Source organism: Pseudovirgaria hyperparasitica (genome assembly GCF_010093815.1).
Source record: "Pseudovirgaria hyperparasitica strain CBS 121739 unplaced genomic scaffold EJ05scaffold_1, whole genome shotgun sequence".
Classification (NCBI taxonomy): domain Eukaryota; kingdom Fungi; phylum Ascomycota; class Dothideomycetes; order Acrospermales; family Acrospermaceae; genus Pseudovirgaria; species Pseudovirgaria hyperparasitica.
This window is the reverse complement of record NW_022985549.1, coordinates 764,379-788,473: the sequence shown is the minus strand read 5'-3', so window position 1 is coordinate 788,473 and position 24,095 is coordinate 764,379. Positions and strand designations below refer to the sequence as shown.

The 24,095-nt window shown below is 49.9% G+C and overlaps 9 protein-coding genes across 9 annotated transcripts; 4 read left to right on the top strand and 5 right to left on the bottom strand.

Annotated features, from left to right (window-relative positions):
• Positions 1-1,296: 1,296 nt before the first annotated feature.
• EJ05DRAFT_447023 (Six-hairpin glycosidase) lies at positions 1,297-4,182 on the bottom strand. The gene is made up of 3 exons (XM_033742258.1): positions 3,946-4,182; positions 3,409-3,888; positions 1,297-3,355 (listed from the first exon to the last, which is right to left on the bottom strand). Exons 1-3 carry the CDS (start codon positions 3,973-3,975, stop codon positions 1,463-1,465), a joined length of 2,403 nt encoding a protein of 800 aa, XP_033605103.1. The 5' UTR covers positions 3,976-4,182; the 3' UTR covers positions 1,297-1,462.
• Positions 4,183-4,455: 273 nt separating this feature from the next.
• EJ05DRAFT_447020 (uncharacterized protein) lies at positions 4,456-6,502 on the top strand. Its single transcript, XM_033742257.1, has 7 exons — positions 4,456-4,624; positions 4,674-4,793; positions 4,845-4,984; positions 5,040-5,147; positions 5,205-5,567; positions 5,622-5,747; positions 5,809-6,502. The coding sequence occupies exons 1-7, from the start codon at positions 4,482-4,484 to the stop codon at positions 6,249-6,251; spliced, it is 1,443 nt and encodes a 480-aa protein (XP_033605102.1). The 5' UTR covers positions 4,456-4,481; the 3' UTR covers positions 6,252-6,502.
• A 2,818-nt stretch (positions 6,503-9,320) lies between these two features.
• Positions 9,321-11,327, top strand: EJ05DRAFT_495522 (uncharacterized protein; the record flags this gene model as incomplete). The annotated part of the gene is made up of 4 exons (XM_033746260.1): positions 9,321-9,616; positions 10,278-10,413; positions 11,037-11,241; positions 11,299-11,327. The coding sequence occupies 4 exons, from the start codon at positions 9,321-9,323 to the stop codon at positions 11,325-11,327; spliced, it is 666 nt and encodes a 221-aa protein (XP_033605101.1).
• An 88-nt stretch (positions 11,328-11,415) lies between these two features.
• On the bottom strand, positions 11,416-12,607 carry EJ05DRAFT_495521 (uncharacterized protein; the record flags this gene model as incomplete). Its single annotated transcript, XM_033746259.1, has 2 exons — positions 11,416-12,091; positions 12,177-12,607. The coding sequence occupies 2 exons, from the start codon at positions 12,605-12,607 to the stop codon at positions 11,416-11,418; spliced, it is 1,107 nt and encodes a 368-aa protein (XP_033605100.1).
• Positions 12,608-13,147: 540 nt separating this feature from the next.
• On the bottom strand, positions 13,148-15,037 carry EJ05DRAFT_516068 (alpha/beta-hydrolase; the record flags this gene model as incomplete). The annotated part of the gene is made up of 1 exon (XM_033748645.1): positions 13,148-15,037. Exon 1 carries the CDS (start codon positions 14,846-14,848, stop codon positions 13,148-13,150), a length of 1,701 nt encoding a protein of 566 aa, XP_033605099.1. The 5' UTR covers positions 14,849-15,037.
• A 1,788-nt stretch (positions 15,038-16,825) lies between these two features.
• On the bottom strand, positions 16,826-17,645 carry EJ05DRAFT_8388 (uncharacterized protein). Its single transcript, XM_033750008.1, has one exon. The coding sequence runs from the start codon at positions 17,565-17,567 to the stop codon at positions 16,884-16,886; it is 684 nt and encodes a 227-aa protein (XP_033605098.1). The 5' UTR covers positions 17,568-17,645; the 3' UTR covers positions 16,826-16,883.
• A 214-nt stretch (positions 17,646-17,859) lies between these two features.
• Positions 17,860-18,748, top strand: EJ05DRAFT_495518 (LmbE-like protein; the record flags this gene model as incomplete). The annotated part of the gene is made up of 2 exons (XM_033746258.1): positions 17,860-18,179; positions 18,229-18,748. The coding sequence occupies 2 exons, from the start codon at positions 17,860-17,862 to the stop codon at positions 18,746-18,748; spliced, it is 840 nt and encodes a 279-aa protein (XP_033605097.1).
• Positions 18,749-18,979: 231 nt separating this feature from the next.
• EJ05DRAFT_8381 (uncharacterized protein) lies at positions 18,980-20,457 on the top strand. The gene has a single exon (XM_033750007.1). The coding sequence runs from the start codon at positions 19,212-19,214 to the stop codon at positions 20,298-20,300; it is 1,089 nt and encodes a 362-aa protein (XP_033605096.1). The 5' UTR covers positions 18,980-19,211; the 3' UTR covers positions 20,301-20,457.
• Positions 20,458-20,486: 29 nt separating this feature from the next.
• EJ05DRAFT_459398 (MFS general substrate transporter) lies at positions 20,487-22,782 on the bottom strand. Its single transcript, XM_033742575.1, has 3 exons — positions 21,989-22,782; positions 21,601-21,938; positions 20,487-21,547 (listed from the first exon to the last, which is right to left on the bottom strand). The coding sequence occupies exons 1-3, from the start codon at positions 22,477-22,479 to the stop codon at positions 20,787-20,789; spliced, it is 1,590 nt and encodes a 529-aa protein (XP_033605095.1). The 5' UTR covers positions 22,480-22,782; the 3' UTR covers positions 20,487-20,786.
• Positions 22,783-24,095: the final 1,313 nt, after the last annotated feature.

Genomic DNA, 24,095 nt, shown 5'->3' with positions numbered 1-24,095 from the left:
CAGTATACTATACAGAGTACGGATTCAATGAACAACACACGACCAGCGAGCGTTCCGAAAACGAGGCCAAGTACACCAGGGCCTTATCTCCAACCAACACTATCACTTTCTTCTTGTAATGACTTATCAGTATCCGTAGGTGATACCTGTCTGCCATCCGATGATTCAATACCATCGTGGCTGGATCTCATTGACACCGATGTGGGACCTGTCTTCGAACCTGATCTCATGGACACTGATGTGGGACCTGTCTTCGAACCTGATCTCGCACTTCTGAAAGACAGACTACTCGAACAAGGCGAGGCCGCTTCCGGTGGTGCCGGCGATGATGATTCGCACACAACTGCAGAGTTTCCGCAGTTGCTCAACTATGTTCAGGAGTATTTTGCCTTCCACGCACACCGAGCAGATGACCTACATGTTGATGCCAAAGACTTCGTCAGGGATCTGTTGTCGATAGCAAACGGCAGAATGGGAGTCCTGTGCCCTGAGGATCCAAACGCCACCATTATTTACTTTGCTGCTCAGGAGAATCTGGCATCCTGGATCAAGGTTTTACTTTTCGATTGTGATGTTGACCCCTGCCCGTCAGGTGGCAAACTCAAGTATCCCCTTGTCATTGCAGCGAACAGAGGTAGTGTGGAGGCTTTCAAACTCCTAAATGACGAATCCATGGCATCGCTAAAGTGCAAAACTGACAGGAAGGGAAGAACGGTGTATCATCACGCCGCAGCATTGGGTCATATCAAGATCCTGGAAGTATTACTTAATGACATAAACGCTCGCGAACACGTTAATTGGACATGCAAAAAAATAAGAGGAAAAACTCCTCTTCACTATGCTGCCTTGCAATCAACAGTCGATGTCGTTATATTGCTGTTACTAGGAGGAGCGAATCCGACTATAAAAGACGATAAAACCAGGACTCCGAGCGACCTCCTGATACGCAGTAATCAGCGTCAAATCGCGGCTCTCCAAGTCCTAGAAATGGCAGAAGACGCATATTCGAAGGGCATACCGATGTCTGCTGTCTTTCCGTCATAAGGAAGAGACCGCAAGAGCCAAAGGAGAGACATTCCTAACTTTTCAAATGGAGCAATACAAATATAACTCTGCAACATGTCAGACTAAGACGTCAAGGGAAGAACGAGTCAATCTCTGACATTATGCAAGTGCATATGCCCTAATTTAATTAACAACATGTCAATGGCGGAAAAGAATTTGCTCGTTCACCTGGGAGCCGCCGAATGAGAACAAATATAGAAGGTGCCAGGACTGCATATGGGAGGATAGATACTGCCATATGTGATGCATTTGTTACTACGGATCTCTAGTGGTATGAGGAGTCACTGAAACATGTGACCCCTAATGATATACAGTATTATGATACGGCTTGTAAACAAAGACGGTACTCCCTGTTCCCGGTCATAGCAAGTAGGCACACGCGAATACACCACATACCCTAATCCTTAAAAATTAGCAGAATTCGATCCACGTAACCATGCTCCACGATCTGGCGACCAGGCGGCTGACTAGCCAGCTCTACAGCCTTCGTCAAGCTTAGTTCAACTTGCGTTCCACCTTCACTTAATGTCGTCCAGTTCACGAATGCAACATTATCTCTCCCGACTGCAACTCTTGCTTCAAATGCCATCTCCAAGCGCAGCCGAGGCTTGAAAAGGATTTTCGACGCACCGGCTGCGACGACTTGCACCCCTGCCAACTCTGTACAGAACTCGTATAACGGCACACTAGACCATGCATGGCAATCTGACCGCTGCCTCACATCATCTTCCTCGCATGTAGATAGATTATTGGCCACCATTTTGCGCCACGGAGCAATCGCACGAGGCCAAAATTGTTCATATAGTCCATCTTCTGCCATCGAGAAAGCGCGAAGGGCATAGAAGAGCATCATATACGAGCATTTCGAGAACTTGGACCCTTCGGCGAATGAATCAGTCAAGAGTCGGGTATAGTCCTTAGGAACCGCGCAACCTGAGAGAATGGCGAAGACTTGGCAGTGTTGGGAGTATGATGAGTCGTCTGCACTGTTTGCGAGCGAATCGGTGAAGAAGGTGCCGTCGTAGCAATGCTTGCGGACCGCTTTGCGGAGAGATGAAGCTCGCGTTTCGTACTCGGTGGCGTAGCCAGGTCGTCCGATGTCTCTTACAAGCATTGCGGTCTTGTCGAGGACATGTGCAAGGAGCATGCTGAAGTATGTGTAGATGTTATTCTTCCTCCCTGCAGTGGGCACTCCTTTGTCAGGGAAGTCCTCCGTCGCACCCCAAGTCGTCACCCAATCGACAAACTGCCACACATCATCAGGTAGCCCAGCCACGAGACCGTCTTCGTTGATATAAGCGTCGAAGAAGTCCAGAACACCATCTATGCGAGGCAGGAAAAGTCGTGAGAATCGAGCGTCGCCAAAATAGAGATGGTGGTCGCAGACTTGTAGGATCCAGTAGAGAGGAAACGCCGCAATGAGTTGGTTAGTGTGCGAAGGGAAGCGTGATTGTGTCAGACCTTCTGCAGTGACGGAGGATGCGAATAGTACTATGCCTTGCCGCATGAGCCTGTCGTCGCCCGAAAGGAGGTAGTGGAAGAGTCCGACCGCGCGGCTGTCCATTGAGTATTGGAGCTGTTCATAGAATGGACAATCTGAATAGCCGTCGAGCATGCAGTTTTGCATCGTCCTGACTGATATGTCCCATATGCTGTTTGTTTCGGCATCGAGCGAGTCGTTCCATTTTGCTTTGATGTCGAGGGGGTAGTTGATTTGTGTTGCCTCAAGCTCCAACAGTTCTACAGGTGCATCGCCAACTGTCAACTCGATGCGCAGGATCCGGAAAGTGCGGAACCAGAAAGGCTCGTATTCCACAATCTGCTCTTTAAGAACGCTTAGAGAGACGATATCACGCGGTCCATGGATTTGGCCATTTTCGACGTCCAATCTGTTTGCTTTCTTTCGAAAGAAAGGGTACGCTGGCGGTTCGAGCTCATAACCTTCTGAATAGATGATTCTGATGTCCAGACTACTATCTGCGACCGGTGCATGGAATCGCCACTTTAGAAAAGCCGTTGAATGGCAATCGGCTTGTATATCTAATACATGAGTCGAATTGGCGGTGAGGAAAGCACGCGATTCCGTTGTTGTCAAGACTTCAGCCCATGCTTCTCTCGATAGTGAACTCGCACACGATCGGATGTTATGTACAGCTACAGCACTCTGCTCGGGTAACGGTATCATTCTCTGGCGGAGCCGCCACGGCAATAAATCCCCATTGAGTGTTTTGAAGCCATATCGCCGAATCTTTGCGCGTGTAGGATTTCCTACGTGTCTGCGCTCATAGATCTGGATGGTGTGAGTACTGGCTGTTTTTGATCTACGATATTCCATCGACTAACGTGGAGGAAGACATCATCCACCAGACCAGTTGGAAACTCGATGTTGTGGTCTATGTGAGCTTCCCATGACTGCTCATCTGTGCAAAAGTCTGTACTTAGGCCATCCACATCTATAGCACCACATACTGTAAGTCCTGGAAACGAAGTCCGTTCGAAAGGCATCGCCCCTCTCGAGGAGGCAAAGTACCGGATGACAGCGAATCGTATAATGTTCTTACCGGCTTGCAGGTAGGGAGCAAGGTCAATAGAGTCGTAGAACCATATCGCTGGACTACTTCTGCTCGGTCCAACGGTGACTCGCTTGCCATTGACGAGAAGCTTGTATCGTGTATCGGCAGAGAAGTGCAACACAGCTGACGTGGGTGTGGCTGGAAAGTGTTCCGTGCGAGTAAACCATACAAGTCGACCAGCTGTGTTTTCCGTGGACGAGTCGATCCAGTCCTGCACCCATATCCAGTTGGCATTGAGTCGAGCAATCACCTGGATAGATCAGATTCATCAATGTCACGAAACCCTATAGTACTTGATAGCACTCACTGCCTGTTCCTCGGTCGTCACTTTCTCCATGCTGTTACGTGCTAGGCAAAACAAAGCTCGCTGTTTGTTTGTGTACAACTAGATGTCCGCGTCTTCCGAAGATCCGAGAGTCAAAGTCCGGCTCACGGGTCGGTGAATGATGGAAAGAAAAGAATTGAGCAGTCCGTCCATCCACCGATTCGGCCGATCGGCAACTGAACCGGACTATCGTATTGTTCGGGTGAAGAAGAAGCGAGATGCCGGAGTCTGTAGGATGAGCGTTGCTAAGCTTTGTGACCATGGATTGTTTTCCCCGCAGTGGCGTTCATTCGCCGGGTTGTTGATCAGGTCACGCCAATAGCACCACCGGATGCACCCCTGTGTGGCAATAATTATGCATGTACACGTCCTAATTAAAATCATGCGTTAATGTTATGCCTGGGATCCGTGGCGTATAGGGCAAATGGACAACTTAAAATGCATATATGACAAACTCGCAGTGTCTTTCGAACGATAGTAAACAATTGTTGCCAACAACAAAGACGACCAGGGTGAATATGAAAGCGACCCAATCACCTATAAGGAGCCTTTCATGGTTGCTGGCCATCATTGTTCCTTGTTCTGCGCTGACTTTCACCGTCCCCTCTTCACCGCCATCGAATGCAAGCCAGCAACTTGATCCCGCACCGATTGGCGTTTCGTCAGTGTTGAAATGTAAAATATACATGTGTTGCGACTTACATCTCTAGACTTGAGTTTTTCGCATTTCCAGCATACTTTACTGACGTCGCATCGACCTCGCCATGTCTTCAAAATTTGAGAAGTCTGACAGGGACTTGGCCACCACTCAGGATAGGGGGAACGACACAGTACGGTCCAGCCATATCTGAAGTCGACTCGACGTATTAATGAGTACATAGGGATCGCGCGACGTATAGTGCAAGTCAGACCACGGCTGTGAGCTACACTGTCGCGGCACCTGGTGATGCTCCGTCGACTTTGACTTTTGGTCCCTCTTTTATGACTTTGGCGAATACATATGGGGGACAGACAATCATAGGTGCGCATTTCGATTTGCTTTCCATAACGAAAATCTAATATAAGACAAAAAAAAGGCTTCAATCGGCGCTTGAACAATCAGCCAAACACAATCCAAGCTGCCCGCAAGGCATTGGATGAGATGGACAATCTCAACTCGATCGAGCTTGGAAATGAGCCAAACTGTAAGCAAACACTTTCCCGTCTGCGGAAGAGCAAATCAATAACCTGCCCCTGTCCAGTCTACACGAGCTCAGACCCCATTGCTGGCGGATCTTGGAGCGGGACCAAGGACTTTGCAAGCCAAGTATCATGGCAGACCGCGGTCGGCTCAAATCTCTCTACCACAAACATCTTCTCTGCTGGCGTCTACTTCGACACAAACACCTTCAGTATTGCCGGACTAACCGCACAGGAAAGCAGCACTGCCGCACAGTATGTAAGAGAATACTGCTCTCACAATTACCCGCAGTCTCAGTCCTCCGCGAATCTGGCCTCTCTCATGAGCCATAGCGCCATCAAATCCCAGATCGCGCCTTTCAAGAACGAAATCACCGCGGCCAAGAACGCTGGAAAGTACCACATCATGGGCGAGACGAACTCTGGTAAGATACACACATTGCCTGAGCTTAGACAGTATAACTAAGCGCCAACCCCAGCAACGCAAGGAGGCGGAGGCATCAGTCCCACATTCGGTGCCGGGCTATGGCTCATGGACTACTCCATCCAAATGCTCATCCTCGGCACCAAAGCCCTATACTTCCACCAAGGCACCGTCGGCAATTGTAAGAAATCCCCTCTATCCCCCAGTCGCCTACTCCCCACATGATAACCATCAACGACCAGGTCAATACTGCTGGTGGGGCCGCTACAGCATGGGCGCACCATACTACGGCGCATACTACGCAACCATGGCCCTCGCCGGCGCAGACCAAATCGCCCCTCTCGACAGCGGGACCACAAACTACGCCGCTTATGCCATCTACAAGGCCGGAAAGCCCGTCAGGCTGCTGCTGTACAACTCCGACTACTACGTCTCGGGCACACGGAGTGTGCAGACTTTCACGATGTCCGGGCTCCCCGGCACGGCTGTGACGGCGAAACGCTTGACGGCGTCAAGTGCGACGGCGCGGCAGGATCAGGGGGGGAATCCGACGGTCGGGGGGCAGACTTTTGCGAATGGGACGTGTGCGATACAGGGCAGTGCGGTTTCGGAGAGTGCGGCGGTGGTGTCTGGAAGGGCGACTTTTACGGTTGCGGCGAGTGAGGCGTTGTTGGTGTATTTGTGATTTGCTGTGCTGGGTACGGTCGAACGTGTTTCTGTGCGACAGTGAAGGGCTATAGTTTTGAATCATACAGTGCATGTTGCTGCGAAGAAGAAAGGCTGATAAGTCCTGTTGGGTACAGTAAGATTCGCGTCTTCAGGAGCAAAACACTCAAACTTCTGAAGGCGCATAGAAGAGACACATCCCTAGGATGTAGAATCCATGGTATGCTCTATTAGTAGCGAAATATGCTGCTGTTCAGCAGTGAAATACTCACGCGCTGAATAGTGGATAAATGAGCGCTTACCACTGGAATTCCAAACCCGAATAATTTTGCATTGTGTACAGTAAGATTGAATTTGCCAGAGACTGGCAGGTGGGTATCGAAATGGTCCAAAAGGGACCAGAACAGACAGAAAATAGGCAGACAGAGCCAGAACACACCACACCAGAAACCACACACACAGAAGGCCCCACACAGAGCCACAGACGCACAGAGCCACAGAGCTACAGAGCTACAGAGCTACAGAGCTACTCCTCCTCCGGATCCGTGTCAGCACGCAACGAACGAGCCAGCCGAGAAACAGAACGGCGGAGCTCAGAGAGCTCGGCCTCCAGCGCAGACACACGGTCAGTCAGAGCTTGGTGGGAGGATGACTGGGCGCCAGAGCGGAGTTGCTAGGTCCAAAGTCAGCCAACATAATCCAAGCTGATCCAGAATGAGACAACATACCCTCTTTCTGGGCGACTCAGAGGGAGAACCAGCAGAGATTATGGATGTAAGGTGGCGGGCTCCACGCACCAATCATCTATACCAGAAGGACCAAATCTCGAAGCTAATTCAGAAGGCATATTCTCGATGCCTAGTATCAAGCGTGTTTCTCCTAAGTCCTTACATTTCATGCGGGAGATGACATCTTGCTTGAAGTTTTGGATGTCCAAATGCTCCCCCACTAGTAAGAGATCATCGACATACGCGGCGATGACAATGCGGCCAATAAAGACACATGGATCAAATTGAGATTGGCGGAATTCGAGAGTGCGGAGGATATGGAACCACTCGCGTCCTGGTTGTTTCAAACCGTAAATTGCTTTCTTCAGCTTTATGATCCTCACGAAAGATGAACTGAACTAGCCGCAATGGACCCAGTATAAACGATGTGTGTCCCAACTTCCAACTATATGCAATGCCGCCTCCAGCACCGGACACGTAGCTATACCGGAATCAAATGCTAGAATCTGTGACAGTAGAGATCTAGATCTACATATCAAGAAGAAGACATCTTAATATGTTCAATTGGCTAAGGGGGAATATCTCTCTACGTAGAAGTAAAATACAAGAGTCTCAATAGTAAACATTGGTGTACAGAGTTCTATGAGGTAGAAACTATAATATATTCTACTAGCTATGGTGAGATCTAGTTCTTGATGAAAGTAGAGTGTTAGAATATCTATATTTAAACACCTAAGTCTACACTGCCAATAGGTAGAAACCTTACAAAGCTTCATTGGACGTAGTAAGACAGACCTTTTGCCTCATTAGAATAAAGAGGTGTCCTGACCTTCTCTTGATACCCCACTCTTATGCCCGAGCAGAAGCCATTCGAGTCTCGCCTCCTTCCTATCGAATGAGTCTTCCGGGTTATTGCCAACCCTACAATCAGCATCCTTGATCTTATAAATGGCTTAGGAAGCTTCCAGAGAAGGATTCCACGTAAGCCTATGTACTCACTGCGGAGAGTAGCTACGTGTATGATCCAACTCATTCTGTGTTCCTGACTAGTAATCAAGATATACTGGCAACCCATAACTACGATGTGTTACACTGCCTATTCGATATATGAACCTTCAGGTAAGAGCTATCATCTATAGTCTTACTTGTCATCCACACCCAACAATCATATATACAGGCAAAATACGGCCATACCCCGTTCCTCAACCTACCATCCCCTGATCATGGACATGCAGACTGTCTTATATGCGGCCTTGGGAGTGATCGAACTGAGCGTAAGGACTGTAGATGCGCAGACACGCAGGGAAAGGATCTGGAAGAGCATCGAAGGCGACGCTGGGATATAGGAGGTCGCTGTGCTGAATTACCCCGAACCATGTGATATTCTTGGTGGGAGCATAGTACAAGTTTTGCTCAAGCGAGGTCTCGGTAAGGGAGTGTACAAGGGCGAGGTCGATTATAGAGGTGAAGAGATCGAGTGGAGGTAGGGGAGGAGACCGAGCGTTATATTAGGTGATGTTGTTGTGGATGCGGCTGGAGATAGGGTGACAGTGTGACTGTTTGGAGACTGGGGGATACTGGAGGATCCTGAGGGTGTTTGGTACGATGATATATTCTATTTCGTTTCGCTGTGAGGCTGGCTCAGGCTTTTCGTATTCGGGTAGGGGGTCAGTGAGGAGGCCAGGGGCTCGCATTGTGTAGAAGCCATGCTGGGCGCGGATGAAGATAACTTGACTGGGATGAAAGGGCGGATATTTAGGTATCTACAGAAGCTTTTGAGCTTTATCAAATCTGAAAAGGATAGAAGCTCCAGTGACTGTTTTGAATGATTGGAGGCCATGGTGTGATGCGAATCGATAATACGATAGCGAGTGATAATACAGCTCGCCGTATTAGAGAAACAAAGAGAACTACACACTGAAGTGAAAATAGACTCGAAGCGATGACCAAAACAAAGAAGAGAATCACGGGTAGTGCGTTGTCACACAGTGCTCGACGACCGGGTGAACGATGCTCCTCGTCCGTCCCGTAGAAGGCCACCGAAACAATACACGCACACAAGCTCTCCAAAAATCCAATATCCCACTTCCTCTCTCTCACTTCCTCTCCAACCCATCTACATCGCCAGCATCAACCAACAACCCACATCATCAATCACCACATCCACACCCACAGCAAACCCTCATCCATCAACCCCCTATTCACAATCTACCCATCCAAACCGTAAGCAAAAACCCTACCCAACCCCTCAAAACCCACATCTCACCTAACAAGACACTCCAAAAAGCCTCTACCCATCCCAAACCCAGGACCACACAACCTCCATCACCAACCCTCACCCTTACCACCCATCACGCTCAATGCCCTCCTCAACCCCCTCCGAGGCCCCCACGCCTGACATTCGGGACGCCCCAAAGGACACCAGCGCCACACCCGGTAAACCCACCGCTCCTCCACCTCCCCCTCCGAAACAGGCCTCCAAGCCTACCGAAAAAGCGCCCGCAACTAACCCTCCCGCCCCAAAGGAGGCGGAGCTCTCCCAGGCCGAGACAGACCGTCTGGGAAAGCTGCTTTACGAAGCCGTTGCGGGCGTGAACACGGACTCGGAGGGTGAGGAGGAGGAGGATGAGGAGGAGGGCGAGGGGGAGGGTGGGAAGTGAGTTTGATTAGGAGGAGAAGGGGATGGGGTCAAGGGTAGATATATTGGTGGGGAATTGAATTTGGGATTCGACGTGTTGTGTGTTTTCTTGTGCTTGATATGTTTGCTATGTGATGTGCTGTTGGACCGTGTTGTGCCGTGTGATGATATAACATAATTTATTCGCACAGAGAGGATAGAGTGTGCTGGTTCCGTCTCCTTATAAGACTCCAGAATGCCGTACGAAGGTGCCATACAGCTGATTTCTTGCGATTGGGATCGTTATAGGATAGCTATGTATCAGGCAAGACTGGGTTTCAGTATCACCAACTCACTACCCATGCTTATATCCCCAATTCCTAAAGCTTAACTCGGAGCTACGGTACGAGACCTATGATTAAACTTCACTGCTCGAAGGATAGGATACAGCTTTCTCAAGGTCAAAGCAAAAGGCTTCTAGTTGACGATTTCCCCTACAGGAGGACTGTGCTTGGGTCGAGAGGTGTTTTATGTGCGTAAAAGTACACACCCAACAGCGATTCTACCATCTCCCTCACGCTCCCTCACGCCCATATACACATATCCACAAGCCAAGAAGCTGACTTCCACGGTACTTTCATACCTCCTATACATACTATAACGGAGGAATAACACGTCAGGTGTGACATAACGGCGACAGTCCTGCCGTGGTAAACACGGCGTATAACGTATCTGCCGACTCCAAATACCTCGCAACCCGGTTCCCGAGACCACACATCTCAGGTCCAACAGCTCCATACCTCCATTCCACGAATATCCCCAGCAGAATATTTCTTGTATGACACTCTATGACAGTGTCATATGTCATATACTCTACCCAATCCTGCCCAACACTGCGCTTCTCTCTGATTGAGGTCAAGAGGTGAAAAACCTCAAGAAGACATCTATCCACCAGATTACGATTACCCAATCCACAAAGAGCACGGTTCCCGTCTCTCAGAGGCAGAAGCCACTAAAGTCGAAAGACTTGCCACTGCCTTTCGATAATCAGACTATTTCAGTAACTTTCGGAACTTCATCCAGCCTAGAGAAGTCACTCTACCTTCATCCTCACCTCCCTCATTAATCTAAGTTCCCCCTGCGCCTAGAAAGAGGTCAGCAAGGCCGGAAGACTTCGAATTCCATTAGTAATTTATAATGGCTCTTGAAGAGAGCGATGAGAGGCAAGGAGGCCTAAGTTAAGCTACCGAACCGCATAGAAGAAATAACCCTCTAAGATCTGAGGAGAAATATCAGCCGAACAGAGAATACTAGAAAAATGAAAGGAGAGGTGGCAGAGAGCAAATAGGAACCGAAAAAAAATACACATCGACCGAAACTGTTATTCTTGTACAGCAGGACCGCAATGTGCTGTGTAGCAAGCGCGAGATCAAGCAGTCCTACGTACCCTCAGGACTAGGAAGAAGAGGAAGAAGAGGAAGAAGAGGAAGAAGAGGAAGAAGAGGAAGAAGAGGAAGAAGAGGAGGAAGAGGAGGAAGAGGAGGAAGAGGAGGAAGAGGAGGAAGAGGAAGAAGAGGAAGAAGAGGAGGAAGAGGAGGAAGAAGGAAAAATCATGACGGGCATGATGTCAGGGACGGCCCTCATGAACAATTATTTTGGAAAAGGTGCACTGGGACAAAGAGGGCCATATAATGATAATATTATACTTATACTAATGCAAGCGAGTGACAGGACACTACACGGCCCTTAAGCACTTCTATACCATGAAAAAGACACAAAGTGGAGCTCAACCCAACAAGTACGATGCCATGTACTCATAAGGCCTAAAGATCCCATTCTCAGTGCCGCATCATACTCTCACCCGGAAGGATGTCACTCGAGTCCTCTTGGCTACCCGGGTATCTTAAACCGCGGGGAACACCTCCAATACTTGTCTGAGGCAGTGGTAAAGGCCAATACTGCCGGGACTGGGAAGCAGATTCCATTCCCCGGGGCACTTCTGTCCAGAGCGGATGCCACCCCGTGCCACGTGTTGGTATTTGGCGAGATCCATACATTGATTCCATCAGTTCCCGGGTCGCCGCTCTCGCTCCAGCAAAACGATCGTCTTCAGACATCAAAATGTGACCGGAAGAAGGCCCTGCCTGCGATACTGCTCGCTCTCTAGGAGTGTTCAGACTGCTTGTAGAAACTTCAGGGCGTGGAGAACCTGCCACTGTCTGCGATGCTTGAGCTGTAGCAATGTTCTGGCGATTCGCAGCCAATACAGTCTGCGGAGTACTAGCGATTTCCTGTATCACTGGTCGCTTTCCATCAGTGTTCTTCGAAGGGCTGGTAGCCATGGCCTGTGTTGCGACCCTCGTTCTGGGATCGTCCTGATCCCTGAGCGCTCGAGCAAGCGCTTGTGTCACTGTCATTGCTTCTTCGAGTGCTACAGGACTCATGGCAAGCCTAGCGAGGGCGTGTGTAATCTCCCGTGCTTCGACGAGCCGAGCTCTAAGGTCAGGCTGCTTCCTGTATACTTGTCACCCACGACGTACTCTCAAGTTTCATGCATGCAGCCGCAAAGCGTCATGATAGTGGGGAGAAGAATACTCACCCGTCCGTGTCTGTGTCGCTCGCCCTCCTTCGTCTAGATGTCTCCCCAAACTCCTTCTGGAAGCAGTCCCTCAGCGCCTCCTTCAACAGATGAACATTGATCGTCGGATAAATGTCCCATCGCTCTGGGGGAACGCCCGGCCCATGGATCCTGCTCTTATGTACACGTGCTTGTATAATCGAAATCACAGGCCCACGAGCACGAGAATATGCCTCGAGGATTTTCGGGTAGTTCTCCCTGTCCGTGAACCATTTGAACTGGACGTCGTTGAGGGTGTCGAGGTAGTAGCGGACATATTCACCGAGCTCTGTTGGCTCTACATCAGTGTCATTGTCGTCGCTATCTGATAGCAGGTCTTGTGTAATGCCGGCTGGGGCGCTTTGGGGGTCGTCCGAGAACAGGTTCTTTACGGGGGTGATCCGGAGCGGCATCGTCTTGGAATTCAGCGACTCCGGTGTGTCTGACAGAGTGATACAGAAGTCGAATGATGGGATAAGAAGCTGTGTTGACAGATACTCGCTGTTGAAAATGTAGCGAATGAAGGTTGTACTGATGACAAGACTTATATAAACTTTGGAATTGGATGGAAGAAGAGTGAGACCGGAAAAAGAACGAATTAATAAGGGAGAAAATCCAGGTTTGCTCTTGCATACTGATGAAAAACTCCTAACAAGGAAGGAACTCCAGATCGATGATGCTTTGACTAACATCTCTAAACGAGAAGGCATGAAACGCTCTCTTATCATCTCTGCATGCAAGTTTCCAGGTAGATGGAAGAAGTAGATAGTACGTAAACTACATAATCGCAGTTCAGAGATCTAGATGAGATAGCATTGATAGCTTCATTCCAGATTATCCATATCCAAGCTATATATGTAGTATGCTCAAACCCGCTTCGTGATTCATATGTCGTCTCTCCATGCCATAACTCCAGCAATGCATCCCAACCTGAACGTCAAAACAACAAGTTACTATACTCGGAGACTCGATGTCAATTCCACCAGGGTCTGATACTGCTTGCTCCTAAAGTCATCCTTGATCAGACTACTCGAGTCCGCGACAAAGTTCACCAACTGCTGACTCTCGCTATATTTCGGCCAGTTCGGAAAGTTGCCACCACCAACATTGGGGTTTCCGTTCAAGATGAAGTTATAGTAGTATCCTCGTGTAGCCCTTGCGGCGTAGTTTGGAAAGATGCCGTAGAAGGTCTGGATGATATCACTTCCATGCAACGTGCCCAGGATCGGTAATCCGTAGTCGTAGCTAGACAGATAGCTCCAGGATGGCGTATTGGGGCGCACAGCACTTGTGACAGCAAGGAAGGCGCGGCGCGTAAGAGTGAACGTAGCATCACCCAGAATTGCGGCGAGACGTTTGTATTGCGGGTATATGTTGTTCAGTCCGCCAGTGCGGAAGGGACTGCCCTGGGCCGCATCATCAGGGTAAGAAGCGACAAGTTTCTCGACCTGTTCCCGGGTGGACTGTGGGAACCAGTTGCCATTGACAAAGTAATTGACGAGTTCCTCGGTCGTGGTGACGTTGCTTTGGAAGAGCGCAAAGAGCGTGCCTTCGTCTTCTTGATCGCCTATGATGAAGGGAACATCGGCGTACTTGCCCTGTTGAATGAGGAGCTCAGGTGATTGCGTAAGTACGATGCCATCGGGGCGAGGCAGGTATGCAAGGTTAACGGAAGAGTAGGACAGGATACCGGGTAACGAATTGACAGCATTGAGGTAGACGTCGTAGGGCGCGTCACGAAGACATTGAAGCTTGTCAGAAGCACCGCTGCAGCTTGTGTAGGATACGACTTGGTCATAGACAGCCTGAGCCTTAGGGTGGTCGACGTCGAGAGCAGGGATGATACTGCCCGAGTTCATGATAGCGCCACGGAAGAGAGGTTTTCCATTGTAAGTGTTGTCACCGTTGTAGAGGATCATCTGGTCAAGAACGGAGATGGCTCCGGCAGATTCACCCCAGATTGTGACCTTGTTAGGATCGCCTCCGAACGCTGCGATGTTATCTGCAACCCACCGCAGACCAAGACGTTGGTCGAGCAGACCAAGATTGGAGGCACCAGCTTTCTTGATGTCGGCGCCTCCGAGAAAGCCGAAGCCTCCGACACGGTAATTGACTGCAACATAAATGAAGGGCTTTCCATTGTTCATTGCGTCCTGAAGGAGCTGTCCGCCTTGGTATGTCTGGGTTGATCCAAGTTCAAAACCTCCACCGAAGATCCAGAAAAGAACTGGCAGCTTCGAGTCCTTTGTGGTTCCCTTGGGACGCACGACGTCGATAGTGAGGCAGTCTTCGGTCTGGCCAGTGACTTTCTGAAACAGTGGAGTATTCAGGAGCATGCCGATTACGGCAGTAGGGAGGACTCCGAGATTGTCGTCTACGTCGAAGAATTGCTGAGGACATGATGGACTTGTCAGTCCACCGGCGTTGATGTTGCCATAGGGAGACTTGAGGGGCTGAGGCTTCTGTAGACGCAGGTTTCCCACTGGAGGCTGAGCAAATGGGATGGCCAAGAAAGTGTCGACGTCCAAGATGCCGGCGCGGCCCGTGATAGTGGCTTGTGGGTTCGAGATTGTGACGACTGGATTGGCTCTCTTCTCAACAGGTACAGCGACGACGAGAGGGAGAAGCGGTATGATAAGGGCTTGGAGCAGCATGTTGACGAAGTGGTATTCGCTGACCTGGTCACTGAAGTAGCTGGAATGGATAGTGAGATTGAATCAGCCTGGTAGAGAAGTATGGGAGCGAGGTGGTCGGGGGTCTTTATATATGTAGTACCTATATCGACGCCAGGTCCGGTGTTTATTATTGTGGAGGATGGTCGGTGGACCTGCATACGGTAACATGTGCTCGGCACGACACCCCGGCCGTTGATCGACAAGTTATTCATTCCAGGCCGCATACGGACAGAGAGCCGGCAACAGCACTGGCGTCAACGCTTGTAGCACCGACACGCCTCTCCGTATTAGGCAAGTCGTCGTCGTGTAGCGGAAGGCTTGTTGAATATGTTTATAATAATGTTGCGATCGTTCAAGTGTTGACAGGTGCCGTCACTACCGGCGGAGGTGGCTTGCGTGTCTCTGAAATCCGAACAGTACATGCCCTCGCCGGGCATGTGAAGCAATAGACCATATTGAGCCTTATACAGAAGTTGAATGCACTCTTCGGCGTCGCTATAGGATGAATGCTACGTTCTCAAATCGTCCAGGGAGCGCATCATTGCATGCCGAGGCAGCATCTACATGCACGACTGTACGACTTGGACAACTTGCACGATGACTGGCCGATAAGCCTTGTCAGAACGGAGCCGCCGCTGTCATCTTTCACGAGAAAACGACGACACCTGTCGATCGTCAGTAGACGGCTGTGCAGTTACCATGTACTTGGGCGCGCGTGAGAAGTGACAGCAACCTACCAGGGGACAGGGGTTGGGGACAGGGACTGGGGGTGGCTGATGTACTAGCGGCGGAGTGTGAGCAGTGATAGTGACTATAGCCATATAGGACTTGAAGCCCTATAATACAATTCGTTCCATTGAATTATGCGTGGCATGTAGTCATGTAGTCATGTTTTCATGTAGTCATGCAGTGTAATATGGGGCTGTGGGCGTGTTTGGTCTGGAACCGCGCATGTGCCTGTGCTCCCCCGCAAATTTACCCCAGAAAGTTCCCCAGAGTACCCAAGTGCCGCTCCCAGTCATAACGATATTACCCCAGTGTCATCCCAGTCGCCCTAGAAATATCCCTCCTCACCCTGGCCTGAGCCTCACGTGGAGCACACAGTCCCGCAGATTCCGGGCCTATTCTGGTTGATACTCCGCCCGGCTGACGCTGATGTCAACAGTGTTAATGCTAGGACTGAATGTTGATTGCATCAAAACACGGCCAGACTCCTGTATCAAGACCCTCTGTCCGACCCTCGCGAGTCACGCACCTGCCAACGCCTGGATGCCTGAATCGTCTTGACAAGAGGGCTGAAGCAAAAACAAGCCCAACGCCGGATCATATACCGGATGGCGCGATGCATGCAACCGAGTGGCACTTTCTATCCGAGTATTCTCTTCGCAGCTTCGGAACATACACTTTCTTCCGTTGTGTGAATACCGAGAGAGATGCATGTGAAAGAGTTGAATGGCGGAGTGAATTATTAGAGACAGCCAACGTTCGGCATGGCTAGGATGGAGTTTAGTACTCAATATACCCACTTATACCTATATATACCCAGCAGATGCCCGCGTAATACATGTACCGATCAGGCATAATAGGTACTAGGTACAGACATCCACAGCTACATGGACCGTGGAGAAACCTCCGTGCCCGCAATCTCCACATCAACCTCACCCTTGACCGTTCAATGTTCAATGCCCAACAGATCAATGCCTACATACCCGATATTGCGGCCTGCAGGAGATCATCGACCTCGAATGAGTCACATCTTTCATGCATCTCAACGCTCGTGTCACCTTCTCATCCATCCTACACACCGCCCATGTCGGCTTGACCTCAGGTTCTCCATCTCGAATACCTTGGTTCGGGCGCCAGTGACCATATATGAAGCTGTGGCCATCACGGAATAAGGCGAATCTTGCTCAGCATGATCATGGTAGATGTCGGCTATCTTAGACCGGGGACGAGCTGTCAAGGATGCTGACAAGGCACTTCATCGCACAGCAGCATATGCACCCACACTCGCTCAGAACGCCTTGTAGCCGTTCCACCACACATAACATCCCACACCTACCACACTGACGAGAGCATAAACTAACTCCAGCTCCACCACCGCCCATATCCACACCGTGCCAAGTGGTGGGGCTCTCTTCATCACTGCATAGTAGCCCTTCGTATTGCCCGAGTATACCATATAACATCCTGCTGACACTGCCGTCGCGAGGAAGAAGATTTGCTTCAGAACTCCCAGCTTTTTCGCTGTCGGCGTGTGAAACAGATAGACCATGAACCAGAACACTGGCAGCGATGTGCCAAACCTGCTCCAAATATCTGTCCACACTATCTCTTGCCGATACTGATTGTTGACCAGCACGTCCAGCATTAAGTGAACCATTGACAGCGAGAATGACCACAGAACTGCCTCAGCTGCTGGGCCCATTGCTTCATCATTCCATGACACCACCTCCCCGCTCTCTTCAGTAAAGCTCTGCTTCGGGAAGGGCTTGCCTTTGTTTAGCTCAGCTGACCTCTCTTCCGCAAGTTGAAATAGTGTTTTGCCTTTGGGTCCAGATCGGTCAGGTTGCGCGTATTTGATACCAGGAACTTTCGAGTCGAGGTGAGGTGAGGACGAGGGAGCCGGCGTTGGTTGACCATTGCGCGCAGCTGCGCGTCGCTCTTTGCGATTTCGTGGAGTGTTCTCGTCCCCCATCGTATTTACACAAATTAGGACGGATTCAGTGATAGGATTGGTGTTCTGCTGTAGTTATAAACAATAGACAGCTTAATAGGTAACATGAAGCAACATGTTGAAGGACTCCGCAAAGTCCGCCTTGATTTGCCTGCCCCGAATGGGCGCACGAGCCAACTTCCCCTTGAGGTCTGGCGTCTGCCCGTAAGTCCCAATGATCAACATCGTGCATCGCGTTCCCTGCACTACATACAGACATACAGTACTCTACTGTACTGTGCATGTCATCGAGCCTCACACAGCGCTGGTCAAGATGGACTGGATACCTCTCGCGCTGTTTCCCGTATTCGTGTTCGGCATTTGGCTGTTTACATCGCAAATAACCCGCAGCTTTCCACCAGTCCAGGGCAAGCGCATCGTGCTGCTTATCGCCCATCCTGATGACGAGGCCATGTTCTTTGCTCCCACCGTGCAGGAATTGACCCGTCCAGAGCTTGGGAACCATCTCAAGATTCTATGCCTTAGCACGGGCAATGCCGACGGGCTTGGGGAGACACGAAAGAAGGAGCTGGCCAAGAGCGGATTACTGCTCGGTCTGAGAGGCGCAGACGACATCCTGTGCATCGATGACCCGTGAGTATCGCAATACTGGGATTCGTGTGACCTACTAATGATTGTGCAGCAACTTTCCAGATTCAATGACCACCACCTGGCACCCTAGACTCATCTCAAATCTGCTTACCGGACTGTTTGCACCAAAAATGGCGTCTATACCCCCAAACAAGAAACCAGAGACCACTGTCGATATCATCATCACATTTGACAAAGGCGGAGTGTCATCTCACCCGAATCACATCTCGTTATACAACGGCGCGCAGTCTTTCCTCAAGGGCCTTATGCACCGACATGCTGGCTGGGATTGCCCCATCAAGCTTTACACACTGACATCGATCAGTATCTTCCGCAAGTACTTGAGCATCCTCGACGCCCCTACTACAATGTTCTGGGCACTCTTCACGCGGAAAGACAAGTCCGACTCTCCAAGTCCACTCATATACTGCAGCGGCCTTCAGGCGTATGTAAACGCGAGGAAAGCCATGACTGTTGCACATAAAAGCCAGATGGTCTGGTTCAGATGGGGCTGGATTTCTGCCGGACGGTACATGGTCTTGAATGATCTCCGAAAGGCAAGAGTGGTATGAAGAGCAGGCGCTGTTCACGCCGGACATGCCTATAGTTACCAACATTATTCACTATTTCTGCTTCGGAAGATCAACACACGCGACCAACAATGAAATCCTTCAATTGCCTCTACGTTTGTGGCCACATTGTTCATTTAAATCGTGCCTTCGAGGATTAGACAACACATTCACCGTTGAGAATGACACTCATGGGTTATGCATAAATACAACACCTCTCGAACCTCAGAATCTCTATATACCAGTTCTGGAGGCCCCAAAGCAAGATTGCATAAACTTTTCTTACCTTGACCTATCATTACGAGACTCACCTTCCCATGTGTCAACATCATAACGCAACCACTGGGCTTACTGAGGCGAAACTCTCTGTAAAGCCAAGGACTCTCTACCAAAGGATGGCAGATCTTGTCACACACACACACCTTCCAGACCTATCGTGACGCAAAAGTCGATATCGGAAATCTACATGATCTGCTCAAAGGAACATGTCCCAAGGCATCATGCAAGAAGACTTAACAACGACAACATACCACAACCGAAGCATTATAACGTTCGCGAAGAGCTGCAGTCTATCTCCCGCCTATCAGACTCTGCTTGTATGACTTCTACCGAGTCCTTTTCTACTATGAAAGCAATGTCAGATGGGTCTTGTTCATCTGGCCGTGAAAGATGTGTCAGCCCTGCGAGTATCGGTCATGCTGATCCAAGTTCCACACTGCCAAGTCCCAGTCGTATCTCTCTAGACGAGCAATACATAGCTGCTACTTTTGAATGCGTTGAGCCACTGCGCTCCATCAGCTCTTCAGGTCCTACCCGCTGTGATATGCAAGGTCATGGGGCGGTAGATGTGATCACCGAATCCAAGAATCCCGGCACCGATGCAAGGGCTCCTGGTTTCGGGCATCTAAGAGGCGGTGCTGATCCGGAACCTGCCTCAGATCCGACTTCAGTCCCGCCGGCTTCACTTGTACCAAAGGAACCGGCCAGGATTCCTCGGGCTCTCTGGCTGTTTGCCGCTAATCGACTCGGCTACAAGGCCCATGCGCCTACTATTAACCGGTACATCGAGGTCGAGAAGAAGCGAGCGGAGAAAAAAGTGGCAGACCAGAAGAAATGGGCCGAACAAGTCGCACAGGAAGCACTCGCTAAAGCAAAGCGCAAAGATGCAGAGACGCGCGGCCAGGAATTGCTCCGACAGAAAGGTGGTATCCTCGGATTGATGTTTGGCCAGGTCAGAGGTGGCGGGGATGTAGAGCCGCCGGACGGATATCATACACCGGACGAATACCATCCGCCGAAGGACCTCCGGCAAGACTTGAACAGAAGACCGATCGACCCGCAAAGTCGCGTGCCCAACTATGTATGGTATCTCGCAGGCGGGCGCGGACCTACGCCCACGTGGGAAGACTATATCAAGTGGCGCGAGTGCCGCCGAAGAGGCCAAAAGTGGGAGCCTGGTCAGACGGGCCAGCAGCAGAAGGTCAAGCCAAGGTCAAGGCCAAGCTTCATGGAGAATCTGATTAGGGGATTGTTTTGTATGAAGCCAAGGCACTAAGTATATGGCGATGTGTATGTACTGACAAGTCGAATGCAGCGAAAGCTTTGCATTGTAGGGCTTGAAGCGCTTCGATTGACATGCATATGTAGTTATGCCATATCTCGACGATTGGCATGGACATCTAGGTGTATTATATGTATCCAATCACTGACATTCATGTTTCGGTATAGCATGTCTTCGATGACTGACTGATGAATCTGTACTACCTGCACTGACCTTCGCTAACCAAAAATATGATACCTTTCTGGAAGAAGACTACCCGTGAACCAAATCGAGAAAGGGATTTGACTCTTTGCGGCATTCGCGTGTTCCACTGCACCTAGCAGAGTTGATTCCAGCAGTCTGGACTGATTGACTCTTCGACATGCCAGGATCTCATTCACCACCGAAACACAGCACGATGTCCGGTAAGCTCCAGGCGCTCACGTGTCATCATGATGCTTCTCCTTGTTAAATCATGTTCTATGTATACGTACCACCCGATCATACCTTCTCATCACTTTTACTGGATCGAGATTCCGCTTCCGGCCCCTTTGCGTCGTTCTCCCTATGCTCCAAGCCGTTGTCTTTCACCAGTATACAGCTCAAGAGACAAAACCCAATGAGCGGCACCAACCAAGTAAATACTGTCCTTAGTCCCGTCATATAAGCATCGACGATGGCTTCTCTCTCCGACTCTGTGAAGCTTTCCAGGCTCGGTCGAGCATACGCATTCTTGGCGATATAAGACAGCTCGCTGGGCAATGCGCCTCTCAAGGAGCTTTGGAGGATCGCGGCACTGATGGCAAGTCCTGCTGCGCCGCCGAGTGATCTCAGGAAGTTGCGATTAGAGATGATGACTGCACGTTGATGTCGAGGCGCGTGGGCTTGCAAAGCGACCAGCACCGGCTGAAACACATTGCCGACGCCGAGGCCAGTCACAAGTGTGATAAAGATGATAACAACGGCTGATGTGTTCCGGTCAAATAGTATCATAAGACCGGCGCCTAAAGTCCAAATCGCATATCCACTCCAGATGACCTCTCCGTACCGACTGGCCCAGGAGATATATTGCCCGGATAACGCACTCATGGCCGCCTGTGCGATAACGAGAGGTATCGTAAGAGAAGCTGATATTATAGGCGACCAGCCACGAACATTTTCAAAGTACAGTGGAAGATAGTATAGTTCGGAGTAATACGCCATTCCAAACACCAGATTCTGAGCCAGCATCACGGCGACTGGGGTGATAGTGAACATCGACACTAAGGTTTTGTCAGCTACAGTTTGACATCCACGGGTCGTCAGCAGAGCTTACAGGGCGTCATTGGCAACTTCGATATGAATGCTTCCACTAGCAGAAAAGCTACAAGCGCCACAGCGCCTATGGTCAGCATGACGATGACCATAGGTGAGGTCCATTCGAAGTATGCCCCACCTCCAGAGATTGGAATGAGGAGCAGTATTATGGCTACTGTTCCTGTGAGAATCCCCCACCAGTCTATGAGCTTGACTTTGTCCATGACATGCCCTTCTACAGGCTTGCTCGGAACTAGGAACCACCCAGAGACAGCACAGCACGCCCCCATAGGAGCTAACAGCCAAAAGAATCCACGCCAGGTCAAGTATTGAGCGAAAGCGCCACTCACAAGGGGACTGTGCCGTCGTTAGCAGACGAGTATGGACAGAGTTGACGCTCGACATACCCAAACGTGTTACCGAGCCCGATACAAGCCCCCAGAATACCCTGGTATTTGCCTCGCTGTTTCAACGTTACAACATCAGACACAATCATCATTGTCAAAGAGTTGATGCCGCCATTAGCAACACCAGCCATGCCGCGAAAGACATAAAATGCATATGCGTTCGGTGCGATTGAGCACAAAACGTCGGCGACAACCAGCAGCGCAATCGCGGATAGGTATATCACCTTACGCCCGAAGATGTCAGACAGCCGTCCGTAGAGGACTTGGAAAACTGTGTTGGCGATGAGCGAAGACGTCCCTGCCCATGATATTGTATCGCCGGCATCGAGGTCCCTCGCGATAGTTGGCAATGCAACCCCAATGCCGTTCTGGTCGGCATAGCAAATGAAGAGTGAGAGCGAGAGAGTTGCATAAACGATGACAAGGCGTTTGAGTGGAAGGATGTTGGTTTGGTCCCGGAGTTTGAGCTCGACAGCGTTTGGTGAGCCCATGCTAACAAGCACAGTAAGAGGCTAACTGCGAAGAATGTTCAGATGAAAGTCGGATGAATCATCTATGATCTGCCTCCCAAAATATATTAGACCAGATCCTGAAAGGTTGTATATGTGACCTCGTATTCGCATCGCCGCCACTCAGACTGTCGGAAGTTTCTTTCGAGAACTTTTTTCTCGACAGTGCTTTTTGCGCGGGACTTTGGTGACCGTGAGCCTGCCAAGGCTTGAAGTCCAATATCAACCGTAACATGGATGTTAATTAATCATCAGCTCGAGATGGCCGTCTCAGAAGATGGTGCAGCGGGATCCCATGGTCGATGGATTCACCGCGCCGTTCCGTCACTCGTGGCCCACAAAAACAAAACGACCCTGTTCAAACCCCCACACTGCTTGGCATACAGTTCTTTTGTCTTTACCCCATCTTACATAGCGGGCAGTGTTCTTGTTACATATCGTTTCTCCCTTGATTTCGCCATGACGAAACAAATAAGTTCATTCGCAAAGTCTCTCAGCTCACACTCGCTCATGACGATAGCTCTGCCATGCTGCTAATCAGCTAGTCAGTCGACGTCTCTAACAACAGCACATTCATTTATCGAATTTGCATTCATCCCAGGGTCTATTTGCTGTGATCCAAGTCTAGAATCTGCCACAGCTTGCTGCTTGACATGAAATCACACGTCATACAGATGTGTTATGGATAGATCATCTCTGATCCTTGTCGCACGTCATCTTTCTCTGATTTTGATGTACTATGTACAAGGATGTACTACGTAAGAAGATTGTACCAATATTTCTTCTCAACGCCTGTCTCACGGTGGATCACGTACTTATAACACCTTCTAGTGCGGCCTGGGTAATGGGCTGCACCATCACTATACTCTTTCGGACTGGAGGTCTTCCTCGACATTGGCCTATGAATACATTCTGGAGCCATAAGACCTAGCTAAACGTACAAGGGCATTTGAGTACTTTCACTATATCCGACACCGACACTCAATTTTCGTCTTCCAGACATGTCCATTCCGCAATTTCGACATAGTAGACTGTTGATGTGTACTGATCGAAGTCACATTTTGATTAACCTTCACCGCTTAAACACTGAACCTTTACAGCACAGAGGAGTGTATCGGATGATCTAATTTCAAACAGAACCCTCACAGCATGTCTTCCGTCGTCCAGCTTACGGCTTGCTGATGCTAAGACGCGCCCCAGAGATCCCACCTTGTATCTTGATGGAGGACCCACGACTCTACAATTTTCTTCTGTAATATTGTAAATGCGACATCAACAGCAAAGTCCGCTACACTATCCATGCCACATTGACAACATAAGTGAGACTCGGTGAGAATGAAGGGCGTACCCCTTTCAGGGATATCAAAATCGGCATCCAATGCTCTGTGACCCCTTATGAGCGGAAGCATAAACACCACTTACAACCCGCTCCCAATCGCTGGTTGGGTATGCGAACATCAATTCAATGGCTTCTTTGCGATCTTCAGTTTCGTCCTCGGTTCTCGTGGGTACGGCGCACAATGAAATGCTACACAGCGCGTTACCAAATCTCAGCCGCCTCGCGACTCCCCGAGTTGTCACTCATCCTCTGTCTAGAC